Below are 12,600 nucleotides of genomic sequence, written 5' to 3' on the forward strand. Positions count from 1 at the left end.
ATGACTTTAAACATACAATTAAAGCTATTCATAATTTGCTATACTACCAACATTAAATTACAGTTACTTTGGAGCATAAGTTAAATGGTTTAAAGTAAGCCGGTAACATACCTAAAACACACCTTCCTGTCTCATACATGCAAATTACTTCTCCATGTAAAGGTTTCATCACTCAACTTCTAAGTTAGCCTATTCCAGAAGTCACTACTCTAAGGCTTATGGTCCAAAGAGAAGGGGGAAAAAATGTAACCAAGGACTGATATATAATAATAATAAAAAGATGGCACAACAGAAGGGAATGCAATTCTATAAGTGCAAGCCCTCAAGAAGCAGATTATGATAAACCCCTTCTTTGGAAAGGTATCATTTCTATCACTGATACCACAGGTTAAATTATATGGCATGCCACCTTCAAGTAACAGTTGAGGCAACAGAATAAATGCAGAGGCATCACTTAATACAACTACACAAACTAACACTTCTCTACAAATTCAGTTCTTTGTCTGATTGTCAGTTAAATACAGAATTGTAACTTCATAGCTTAACAATTAAGGGTCACACACCAAAGTCAATACATATATCTAGTATTTCAGTCTAAGCTATTCCATGTACATAGCTGAAATTAATTACAAAGTATGGCCTAGCAAATGCTAGGGGAATTTTTTTACAGGTATTAAACTTATCTTGCACACAAGTCATCATACATATAGGGCAAAGTCAGAGCTTTTATATTTGAGTTTATTCTTCATTTAACTTTTAAAACACTACTATACTTGAATATTAAAACAAAAACAATAGCAAGTAGTGAGCATATTATGGTTACAGTCCTTCACTCATTCACTACTGTATATAAAATGCCAGCAGTGAGTGTTATTCACTGGCCCCATTAAGAGGTCTGACACTGAACACCACCCCTAGGATGATGTTCATCATCCTCGTATGCTTCTCCATTGTAATGGCGCCGTCTTTCTTGATTTGGATCAAAGTCCACCAGTTCTACCTGGTCCATTTCATCAGTCTCTTCTACTTCCTTCCTTTCAGGTAGGAGTTTTTCCAGCAAAGAGAGTTTATCAGGAGAGAGAAAGCCATTCTCAGGAAAGTTTACCTTAAATTCGATGATTAGGCGACCCTTTTCATATGGTCTGTGATAAACTGGCATGCCTTTATTTAATACACACTTGATATCTCCATGCTTGACAATCTGACCTGGATGAGAGGTGATGACTATGGTTCGGTTGTCAAGAGTAGCTATTGGCTTTTGGAAGCCACACAAAGCTTCAACCAGCTGTATGTCCATACACATGAAAAGGTCTTCTCCTCGTCTGTATTAATATAAATTTAGCACATACTTAGATCTTTCAAATCACCAATTATTATAAGTACCACAGCAGGCAATTGTTTTCTTAATAAGAGCAAGGTATCTTTTACAAAGGTGTCCTTTCTTCCCCATTCTAAAAACAGAGCTGAGAACCAGGAGCAGCAAATATATGGAACCTGACAGGCCCATTTCCTGGACAACACTTCGGAATCCTTACCCACACTCTAGGTAGTCTCTACCATTTACCATCCCTGAATTGTCCCATCACCTAATTTTAAATTTAGTTGCTCACATAGAGAAGAAAAAATTCTAGTAACAGTGAGGCTTTAAAAAAAAAGCAAACATACATTAGGGAGATTATAGTATAATATGAACAGACCTCAGCTGGCCCTGGATTATGGGCTCTATAAAATTTACTGACGTACATAAATTAAGTAACATAGTGCTTGGAACATTATGAACACAATCTTTTATATTTAGTAACAGCCCATTTCCTCCTTTGGTGTTTAGACTTTTTTTCCTTTTCCAATCCATATTAATAACAGGATACTCTCCAGAAAAACCTCCTGAGGATTCACCTCAAATGATGGCTGGGTGGCATTGGGCTTGACCCCCAAAACATCATAGTAAGTGGTTTCTTTCACCATTTTTGACAGCCGGTGAGCAGGCCCGGGCAGGTGTGGAGGAGCTGGAAAGAGCGCGTTCCTGCGCGCAGCTCAGGCAGCCGCCGCTCCTCCACCTCTCACCGAGCGTTCTGGAAAGTTCCACCATTTTTAATTTTTTGAGGTAACTCCATACTGCTTTTCACAGTGGCTGCACCAATCTGCATTCCCACCAACAGTGCATGAGGGTTTCCTTTTATCTACATCCTCACCAACACTTGCTGTTTGTTGATTTATTGATGATAACCATTATGACAGGTGTGAGGTGATATATCATTGTGGTTGTAATTTGCATTTCTCTGATGATTAGTGATGTTGAGCATCTTTTCACATGTCCATTGGCCATCTGTATGTCCTCTTTGGTCTATTTAGGTCCTTTGCTCATTTTTAAATTAGATTGTTTATTTTCTTTGGTGTTGCGTTACATAAGTTCTTTATAAATTTTGGATATTAACCCCTTATTGGTGAATTTGTTCATCCATTCAGTGGGTTGTCTTTTCATTTTGTTGATGGTTTCCTTTGCTGTGTAAAAACTTTTTAGTTTGATGTAGTCCCATTTGTTTATTTTTTCTTTTGTTTCCCTTGCCTGAGGAAATAGATCAGAAAAATATATTGCCATGAGAAATGTCCGAGATTTTACTGCCTATATTTTCTTCTAGGATTTTTATGGTTTCAATTCTGACATTTAATTCTTTAATCCATTTTGAGTTTATTCTTGTGTATGGTATAATAAGGTGGTCTAGTTTTTCTTTTTTTAACAAAGCTATCCAATTTTCCAACACCATTTATTGAATAGACTATCTTTACCCCGTTGTATATTTTTGTCTCCTTTGCCAAATATTACTTGACTACAGAGGTGTGAGTTTATTTTTGAGCTCCCTATTTCTGAGCTTTCAAGTTGAACATCCTTATAATCTTTTTTTTTTGAACTCTATATCTGATAAATTGCTTGCCTCCATTTCATTTAGGTCTTTTTCTGGAGATTTCTCCAGTTCTTTCATTTGGAGCACATTTCTTTGTCTCCCCATTTTGGCTGTCTCTTTATGCTTGTTTCTATGTATTAGGAAGATCTGCTATTGCTGGGGTTCTTGTCCCAGCATCAAGAAGCGTTCAGGAATCCGGAAAAGGCTGTGCGTAGATGACATAGAAATCCAGAGACTAATAAAGAGTCTGGAGATGAGATATAATTTTGAAACTCATTGGGGGTCAGAGGACCTTCAGCTAAAGGAACTTAAGACTCCCTTCTTGTCTAGGACCCTTGCTTTTATTAACACAATTTGTCCTAAGGCAAGGTGGAGATAATACACTTCAAAGGGTAAGGTTTCAAAGGGTACAGAAACATTGTCAGTTTGGGGAATAGCCTACGGCTGTTCAGGTGTTTGGCCAGTAGAAGGCAATAACATGTAGATTAAGATGCCCTTTAACTGTCTGGCAGCCACAATCAGTTTCCTATTCAGGTTTGGGGAAATGCCTTTAGCCATTCCCAACAGGTGACTACATGTGTGACTCAACCCTGTTGAGTCCCCAAGTTTCATCAACCTTTTGATGGAACTCTTGAAATTATGACATGCTGGAATTGGTTTACAGCATGCTATGACTCCCAGTCTTGGTAAAGTGGCCTTAAATAGTAGGTGTCCTGTGGAATCCAGTGGCACAGTTCTCTTGATCACCTGATCTGGGTGCTCCAGGAATGTCCCTTATGTGGGTTATGTGGGCCCTCCTGTTTTTATTGAGCCTTGACTGCTATTGGCCCATTTGTGTGTGGGGTCGACCCTCATGCTGGCTGACTGTGAGGGTTGACCCCAACCACAGTGTAAGAGCTACTGTGCAGGTGCTGACCACACGAAACAGAATTCTCCTCAGCAGGGTGTGGTGCCTACCAAGATCTCCCTTTGGAAGCTAATTGGATCCTGCTCCAATGTTGTCTGAAGATGGCCATTGGGTATGCTGGCTCTGGGGCCTTTTGGAAGGACATCTGGTGTAGGCAATGTCAGATGCTGCCTGTGACTGGCCCTAACCACTTGTTCGGAGTTGCAAAGCGATCCGCAGTTTGTGGCTGCCTCTGCTGGGCCTCAATGTGCTCAGGAAGGACCACCCTGCACACTATGACGGGCTTTTACCAGCAACGGGCCTGGGGGCAGGTCAGCTAAAGTTCCAAAACACCCTGAGATGCCCTTCCGCCTGCTTCCAGCTGCTGGCTGCCTGTTAGGCTCAGTCACTGAAAGAGCCTCTGGCAGTACTTGAGTTGCATAAGGTAGAGTCTCAGTGAGTCACCAGGTAGGGGCAAGTGGTGTTCACCAGATACAGGTTCAGACTCGGTGCCAGTGCTGGGTCTGAGGTCACTCAGCAAATGTCCTAGGGTACACCAAGTCTAGCTGCCACCCACTGGGTGCTCACACACTTTTGTGGTGGGGCAGGACCTCAGGGAATTGTTCAAGTGAGGCCAGCAGAGTTTATGAGGCCCAGACAGACCAAGATTTGGTTATGTGAAGGGAGGGCTCTGCAAGGGAAAAATGGCCCCAATTCTAGAGCCACACAACTCAGCCTGTCCTAGATTCTGCTAGGAACCCAGTCTCAGCAGGGTGGGGTCACCTGGATTGTGAAGGAAGGGTCTAGTGCAGCGGTTCTCAACCTGTGGGTCGCGACCCCTTTGGGGGTCGAACGACCCTTTCACAGAGGTCGCCTAAGACCATCGGAAAACACATATATAATTACATATTGTTTTTGTGATTAATCACTATGCTTTAATTATGTTCAATTTGTAACAATGAAAATACATCCTGCATATCAGATATTTACATTACGATTCATAACAGTAGCAAAATTACAGTTATGAAGTAGCAACGAAAATAATTTTATGGTTGGGGGTCACCACAACATGAGGAACTGTATTAAAGGGTCGTGGCATTAGAAAGGTTGAGAACCACTGGTCTAGTGGATCTCTTGTCAGGCTTGGGGGAGGTGGAAGTAGGCCCTTATCCCAGAGCCACACAACTCAATCTATCCCAGATTCTGCCCAGACGTTGGCAGGGTGGAGCCACCAGGAGTCAGGAGAGTGGGACTAACAGATCTCCTGTGAGGGGGAGGAGCCAGTCTGGTTTGAGAAAAAGTGGGAAGAATGGCCCCCACACCAAAGCCACACAACTCAGCCCACTGACACCCCCTGAATCTGTCCAGACCTCTACACCCCAGCCCAGGCAGCTGACTCCTTAACTGGGCTCCGCAGGGTGGGGTGACAGGGAATCCAGAGTGTGGGCTGTTGCTTTCCCCCATACTGATGCCGTAAGGAGGGGAGTGCTGCACCCAAGAAAGATGGTGTCTGCAGCATGGGAGAGTGACTCAGCACAGGGATCCTGGCGGCTGTCTCCCCAGCTCTATCCCCAGAGCCACAAACCCCACACTCTCCTCAGGTGACTCTCGTCCCTCCACCGGAGCCCAGGGTGAATGGCAACAAACAGGATTTTGTGTGTTGGCCCTTTAAGAGGGCGCCTGTGTCTCTAGCTGACTCCTGTGTCTCCCTGATGGATTGAATCCCCTCCAGTTCTCACAGCCAGAAGTTATGTGGGCACCTCTTTCTGGCTCTGGTGCTCTGGGCTGGGGAGCCTGGCATGGGGTTGAGACCCCATGCTTCTCAGAGGGAAACCCCATAGCTGAGATACCCCCAAATCTCAGCCACTGCCCCTGGGAGCGAGGCCAGTCCTTTTTGCGGCTCTGCCTTTCCTACCAGTCTCCATGTGACTTCTTCTGTAAACCCTTGGTTATAAGACTTCTTTTCAGCCAGCCTTCAGTTGGTTATTCAGGTTGATTGTTCTATATTTTAGTTGTAATTTCAGTTTGGTCTTGGGCGAAGGTGAGTGTAGTTTCCACCTACTCTGCTGCCAATGACAGTAATTTTTAAACCAGAGTTAAAATAATTACTTATAGGAAGCAATGTGTGTACTGTAGAGTAGAAACATGGAGACTGGGGCATAAATATATCCTTCCACTCTAAAGTAAAAAATGTGACTGGCACAAAGAACAGCTTTCTTTCCCCTCTACTGTGGACCTTTGTTGACTCGCTCACAGTGCCAGAGCCTGCTACAGTCCCCAAGGGTCGGGGAGCCAAGTGAGGAAGACCCCAGAAAAAGGTGATGTGATCTTGGTCTGCATTAATAGATACACTGTCCAGAATATGATGATAAATTTCATCCATCCACTCCTGGAATATTGTTCTAAGTATAATGATCCAGGAACCAGTGGTGTCAGATACTAGGATACAAAGCTCAACTTACTATGAAGAAGGGCCTTCCTTACAGAAGACTAAGAGCAGAGTGAGAAATGGGCGGCTTTCGGAGGAGAGACCCGCCTGTTGGCTAACGGAAATGTTTAAGTAGAAGCCAAAAGCTACTTGATAGGGATGTTGAGGAAGTGAGGCAGGCACTTAATGAATTTGGACAGGATGTCTGCACTGCTTCAGCACTGTGACTCTGTCATTAAGTGTACCTGACTCGTTCATACCTCAGAATTAAAATAAAGTCCTGATAACACCGGTTACACCAGGCCTGTGGTTTGCTTTGTAATGGCTGCTTAGTCATTAAACTCTACAGGTAGAGAGAAATCCCAGAGAGATTGGCCACCTCCCATCTGGAGCAGACATTGCAAACAGGTATCCCGTGAGCAGAAATCCAGCCCAGCGATTTAGAAACATTTGATGTAGGAAGCTGCTTAAAAAAAAAAGTAGTCATAAAAAAATCTGGGTTTCAGGTCATTCTCGAAAAATTGGAAGATTTCACAAAGTGCTCGGCCTGCGTTACTGTCTGACATCAGAGGGCTGGAGCTGAGTGAGTCTTTCTCTTTCAGAAGGGGCACAAGTCTCCAATTTGCCACAGCCCCCGCCATTCCATCTCATCTGCATCATCTTACTGTCCACTTCCCTCATTTACATCATCTGTCACTGCCTTGTTGACATTTGAGTGTCGACTTCTGGTCTAGATGCTGACACAGCCCTGTTAGGCTCAATTGTGTTTGCTGCCTACCACAGAGTGGTTATTGTGCCAAAGAGTTAATACATCTCACCTTGACACCCCCAATAGCCTTGAAGTACTAGTAGATGTTTTTATTATTACTTCCATTATATAGATGAAAAAATTGAGTCAAATAGATTAGTACCTGTCTAGTTAGTGATGGAACTAAAATTTGAGACAGGCAGTGTGACTTCAAAACTTACATTTTAAAGTAATAACAACAATAATACTCCTGTACTGGTAGGAGTAATGACTTGGACTTTCATAGTGCTGGCTGTGTGTCAAGTGTTTTACATATATCAATTCATTCTACCTTAAGTGAGCTGTGCTTTCTTAGGTCAGAAGATTATTATGAGTATTAAACATGACTATGTGTGTATACTTATATGTATGTATATACAACTGCTATGGAATTTATAAATTAACTCTAAATTCCTTAGGTGGCATTACTGTACATTCACACATGAGAATGAAGAATTTAGTGATTTTGATTAATTTATATTCCTTAAAGTCACCAGGATGGTAGAGTTTGCTGCATGCAGGAAAGCCACATGTATATTCATTTCACAAAACAGCATGACATTAATAGCTTGGTCCTTCTTTAGTAAGTTTGTAGTTCAATTTCCATTTTCTTTAGAACTTTTTACAAAATAGAATTCACACAGTGCTATTATTTAGCAAATGTATTACAACTTCCTAATTGGAAGGGCTAACGACCTGTTTGGTGCCTAGTCCCTGTGGTTGCTAAGGTGACTGTTGAACGGTGTTCATTTACTTTTGCTGCTGAATTAGGTTTCAGTACACCATGGACTCACTCTGTTTCTGTAAAATTGTTTGTGATTGATCATTTCTGACAATTTCTAAGGCAGTACTTTTATGGCCTCTGCTGCACTTTTTCCTTTTGTGTCCATCCTGATGAAAAATCAAAACAAGATGGCAAGCTGCTTTAGACCTTTTTCTCTCCCTTATACTACTAGTATGTAGTCACAGCTCAGTAAATACTTGGGTTATTTTTAAAGTAGCATATGGTAGGTTTTGTGTTGTGTTTTTTTTAAAATCTGGTAGTGAAAAACTTGTTGGCATGTATCCATTTTCAGATTTTTCTAGAAGGTCTCATACCAAATGAGAAGCAGCGGAGCCATCTGTCCCCGTCCGGAGAAGGGCTCTCAGCAGCCCTCTTTGGGTTGCCCTGTCTTTGTAGTGGCTCTCCTTGCTGCGCAGTAATTAAGTCAGCCGGTGGGAGTCCCTGTGTGGAAGGGGCCTCTCCCTGCTGGATAAGTACCACTGCCTTTGTGTCACATGCCATGTTATTGTGGAGCGGATAATTTTTCTTCCTGCATGGGTCTTGATTTAACAGCAGGATCTTCTGGGCTTCTTCCAAGAAGCAGCACGTTTCCCTGAAAATAAATGGTGGATGAATTCTTTCTCGAGATTATGAAAAACTATTTTAAATGAAAGCGTTTCTTTTTATCGTGTTCAAAACAATGCTAAATGTTTGTAATTATACTCCCAATGAGTTACTTGGTTCACTGGCTGCCTTCTTACTTTGGCAATATATATATTACATTGTTAATCCCACCCCAGGATATTTTTTCCATCGATTTTTAGAGAGAGTAGAAGGGAGGGAGGGAGGAAGGAAGGGAAAGTAAGGAGGGAGGGAGGAAAGGAGGGAGAGAGGGAGGAAGGAAGAGAGAGAGACACACACACACACATTGATTGATCTGTTGCCTCCTACGCTTGCCCTGACCAGAATTGAACTCATGACCCTTTGGTGCACAGGCTGATGCTCTCTCACTATTGAGAAACACCGGCCAGGGTTGTAATGTTTTTAAAATGCTTAAAAGTCAAGAATAAAACATCTTTATAAACATCTCAATGTGGTCTACTGAAAGAAAAGGCATAAATGAGACTGTTAGAATTAGACTCGAATATCCTTTATTCATCTTTTTTATTTAATTTTAATTTCATAAAGCTTTGTGTTCCCTACTTCAACCAAAGCTCCAAAGCTCCCTCTGCTCATCCATTCTCTTACCCTCCCACCCATTCTACTTCTCTGTAACCCTTCTCCATGGTAAACAAACTTTCTTATAACCTAATCTCTTCCCAGAATATTCTTTCCATCTCCTGGACTCGGTTTACTTGTTTTCCCTGCAGCTCTTTGTAGAAGATATTGCTCATTTTCTCACACATCCTTCGAATTCAACAATCCAGAGACAGTGGTATATCCTCCCCGACACCCCCTCCCCCACCACATTGCAACCATTATTATTCTCTAAAATAATACTTACAGAGAATGATATTTATTATTCCATCATTTCTTTATCATTGCCTCTGCTTTTACTAGGCATTCTTGCCTTTTTCCTATTTTGACTGAAGAATTCACTGAAAAAGACTAGAACTCAAGGAAAAGAGCTAAGATGGAGTGATACAAGTATGTTATGGCATGATGCTTTCATATTTTTATGAAAACATGTAACTTCAGGACTGGCCCATGTGGTTAAGTGGATAGAGCATTGGCCTGTGCACCAGAGAGTTTGATTCCTGGTCAAGGGCACATACCTGGGTTTCAAGTCCCATCCCTGCTCCCTGTTGGGCAAGTGCAGGAGGCAACCAGTCGACATGTCTGTCACATTGCTGTTTCTCTCTCACACTCTCAACCTCTCTCTCTTATGTCTCTTTTTCTCTCTCCTCCCTCTTCCCTCCCTCTCTCCCTCCTCCCCTCCATGCTCTCTAGAAAATTAATGGAAAAAATATCCTCTCTCCTTGGATGAGGATTAAAAAAACACACAAAATGTATAACTTCATTCAAAAGCACTCAATTTGACTAAGTGGCTTAGTACAAAGCAGGTCCAAAAACGACGATATAAAATTTGGATATTAATTTAAGGGTAGAAATAATATTCCATTGATGAGATGCACAGTTTCACCATGAAATGTCTAGTAAATCAAGTAAAAATGGCCTCAGTTTTCCAAGAAGCAGTCCACGACTTTCATTTCTGGCTGGAGCTTTGGAATTCTGTTATTGCTCCAAGGATTTATTAATAGGAACAAACATAATAGAAGTGTAAATTATGAGAAGTGCTGGAATTTACTTGTGCTCAGAGGTGTTACTGAACTGTATACAGAGGAAATGGAAACCTGTTTTCTTTTCCAAAAATCCTTACTTGTTGGATAGGTAAAACATGGCATGCCATGCCATTTAGAATTTTTAAATTATTAATGAGGTTGAAAAAATTTTTTTCATGTTATTGAACCACTTAAAATTCCTCTTCTGACAAATTGTTTTTGCTGTGTGTGGCCTTATCAAACTGCGTGTCAACACCTTCATTGAAAGAAGTGCCATAGTTTGAGAGTATCTTTCTTTTCTAAGCAGTTTATTTATGTGATTAAACATTTATAAGAACTAGATCTACAAACAAGACCCAATTGTTGGGGTTTAGTTCCTTTTGATGAATAAAAATTTACATATATTTCCTCATTCTTATAGGATTGTATACTTAAGTGTGTGTAGCTTTGACATTTGAAGAAATAGAACTAAAAAAAAAAAAGATGTAACTATAACAGCATGGTGTATACCAGAGGAAATGTGTTGACTTGAATTCAGTGATTGGGAACTCAAAACTTTTCAGTGTAATTGAAATCTTCCTAAGCATGTACATGTGTCCTTGACTCAGAAAGGAAAAGCCTCGAGAGACATTTATACTAGTTTCCTTCTAATTCTGTAAACATCTCTCAAGTTCAGAGTCTTCTCTACCCTTTGAGGGGATAGAAGTTCAGAACCACGGTTCTCTGGTTTGCTTCTTTCCCTTTAGCCAAGCGGTTACCTTCTCTGAGCCCTTGGCTCTCTTTCTGTGAACAGAAGGCGCTCCATCTGCCCTTTCCAAAGTGGGGATTCACAATTCCAACAAGACACGGTTTGATTTTATACTCCTGTCTTATACGATACCAACTTAAAATTAAGAAAATGGAATTACTCAAGATCTGATTATCTCATGTATAGCTTATTCAGAATTCATGTTTCTGATTTTTTTTTGTCCTGATATCTGCTTTTGACCCATTTGATGTGTTTTTGTTAAGCTAAAAATGTATGAAAAGATACCTCAGAACAAAATCCTTTATTTCTAATGCTCAGTGAGAAATTTGATGTAGAGGTCCCTCCATTAGACAGATTTTTGAATAGCACCTACTACAGTATGCTGTACATACTGGTTTTCTTGCCTTTTTTATTCTCTATTCTTTGTAAGCTTCATAAGGCAGTGATCCTTGTCTTGTTTTTGTCTCTCCCCAGGGCCTACCACACGGTAGGTGATCAACACATGTTGGTTGAATGTAGGAGCTAAATCATAGTCCAGTTTTTTTTTTAAAGGTATAAATCTCATCAATATTTTCCATTTTGCTGAACAAAGGAGGAGATAGTAGATTCCTTTTAATAGGGAAGAAAAATTATAATGAAAAGCACAGAAGTCTCCCCACCTACTTCTACGTGATGGTCAACTCTTCAAACTCCACTGGGCAGGACCTGTGCTGTTGCGGGCAGGAGGGCACAGCTGAGACTGTGGAGGCCACTGGTGTGTTAGTATGAATCATATGGACTTGCCATTTTTGTCAGTCAAAGATGATATAATATTGCAACTCCACATGGGTGAGCCTAATATATTAAACGGAAAGGTGTGTGAAGGGTTACAATTTAATCTATTTTGAGAACCTATAGTATCTGAGAACAACTGATAGAGAAAAAGTCAAAGCAAAATGAATTCACTTAAAAATGAGAACCAGCACTTCATAGTAAATAGTTAGGAAGACAAGGGGATTGATTGGAATTCTTTATAGACATATATAAACATGTGAAAATATGTTGATAAAAATAATAAACCAAAGTGATCATACCAATTTATATATCTACCAGTAGTGTATGAGAATTCTCTATCCTCACCATCATGGATATTGTCAGATTTTAAAGTTTTGCTCTTCTGATGGGTGTATAATAGTGTTATCCTATCATAGTTAAAGTTTGCATATCCCTGATTACTAGTGAAATTAAACAACTTTTCATGTTTATTTGAATTTCCTATCTTATGAAATGCCTAAGTCTTTAGCCATTTAAAATATTAGGTTATCTGTCTTTTAAAAAATGGCATATAGGAGTTCTTTATATATATTCTTAATCCTGGTCTATTATCAATTGTATGTGTTACAAATATCTTCTACGCAGTGGTTTGTCTCTTCTCTCTTTTTGTGATGTCCTTCAATAAAATTCCTGATTTTAATGTAACTAATGTAATTGAATGTATCAATTTTTCCTTTGTTGCTCATGTATTTTGTGTCTTCTTTTAGTCTTTTCTTTTTTTTTTAGTATTTACTTTTAATTTTTTAATTTTATTTTTTTGGATTTTTTCTTTTTTTTCTTTATTAATTAAGGTATTACATATATGTCCTTATCCCCCCATTATTCCCCCCCCCACTCATGCCCTCACCCCGCTGTGTCTGTGTCCATTGGTTAGACTTATATGCATGCATACAAGTTCTTTGGTTGATCTCACCCCCTTAACCCCACCCTCCCCTACCTTTCCTCTGAGGTTTGATGGTCTGATCGATGTTTCTCTGTCTCTGGATCTGT

The 12,600-nt window shown here is 40.5% G+C and overlaps 2 protein-coding genes across 8 annotated transcripts in view; one reads left to right on the forward strand and one right to left on the reverse strand.

Moving 5' to 3' along the window:
* Positions 1-12,600, forward strand: part of BICD1 (bicaudal D homolog 1 (Drosophila)) — a 206,666-nt gene that overhangs the window by 24,553 nt on the left and 169,513 nt on the right. The window lies entirely within an intron of this gene.
* On the reverse strand, positions 725-1,342 carry LOC102262169 (dnaJ homolog subfamily A member 1). Its single transcript, XM_014539217.1, has one exon. The coding sequence runs from the start codon at positions 1,301-1,303 to the stop codon at positions 887-889; it is 417 nt and encodes a 138-aa protein (XP_014394703.1). The 5' UTR covers positions 1,304-1,342; the 3' UTR covers positions 725-886.

Source organism: Myotis brandtii, unplaced genomic scaffold (assembly GCF_000412655.1).
Source record: "Myotis brandtii unplaced genomic scaffold, ASM41265v1 scaffold209, whole genome shotgun sequence".
NCBI lineage: Eukaryota > Metazoa > Chordata > Mammalia > Chiroptera > Vespertilionidae > Myotis > Myotis brandtii.

Excerpts from the sequence above, each read along its gene's own strand:
- LOC102262169 (XM_014539217.1), bottom strand. The coding sequence starts at position 1,303 with ATGTGTATGGACATACAGCTGGTTGAAGCTTTGTGTGGCTTCCAAAAG.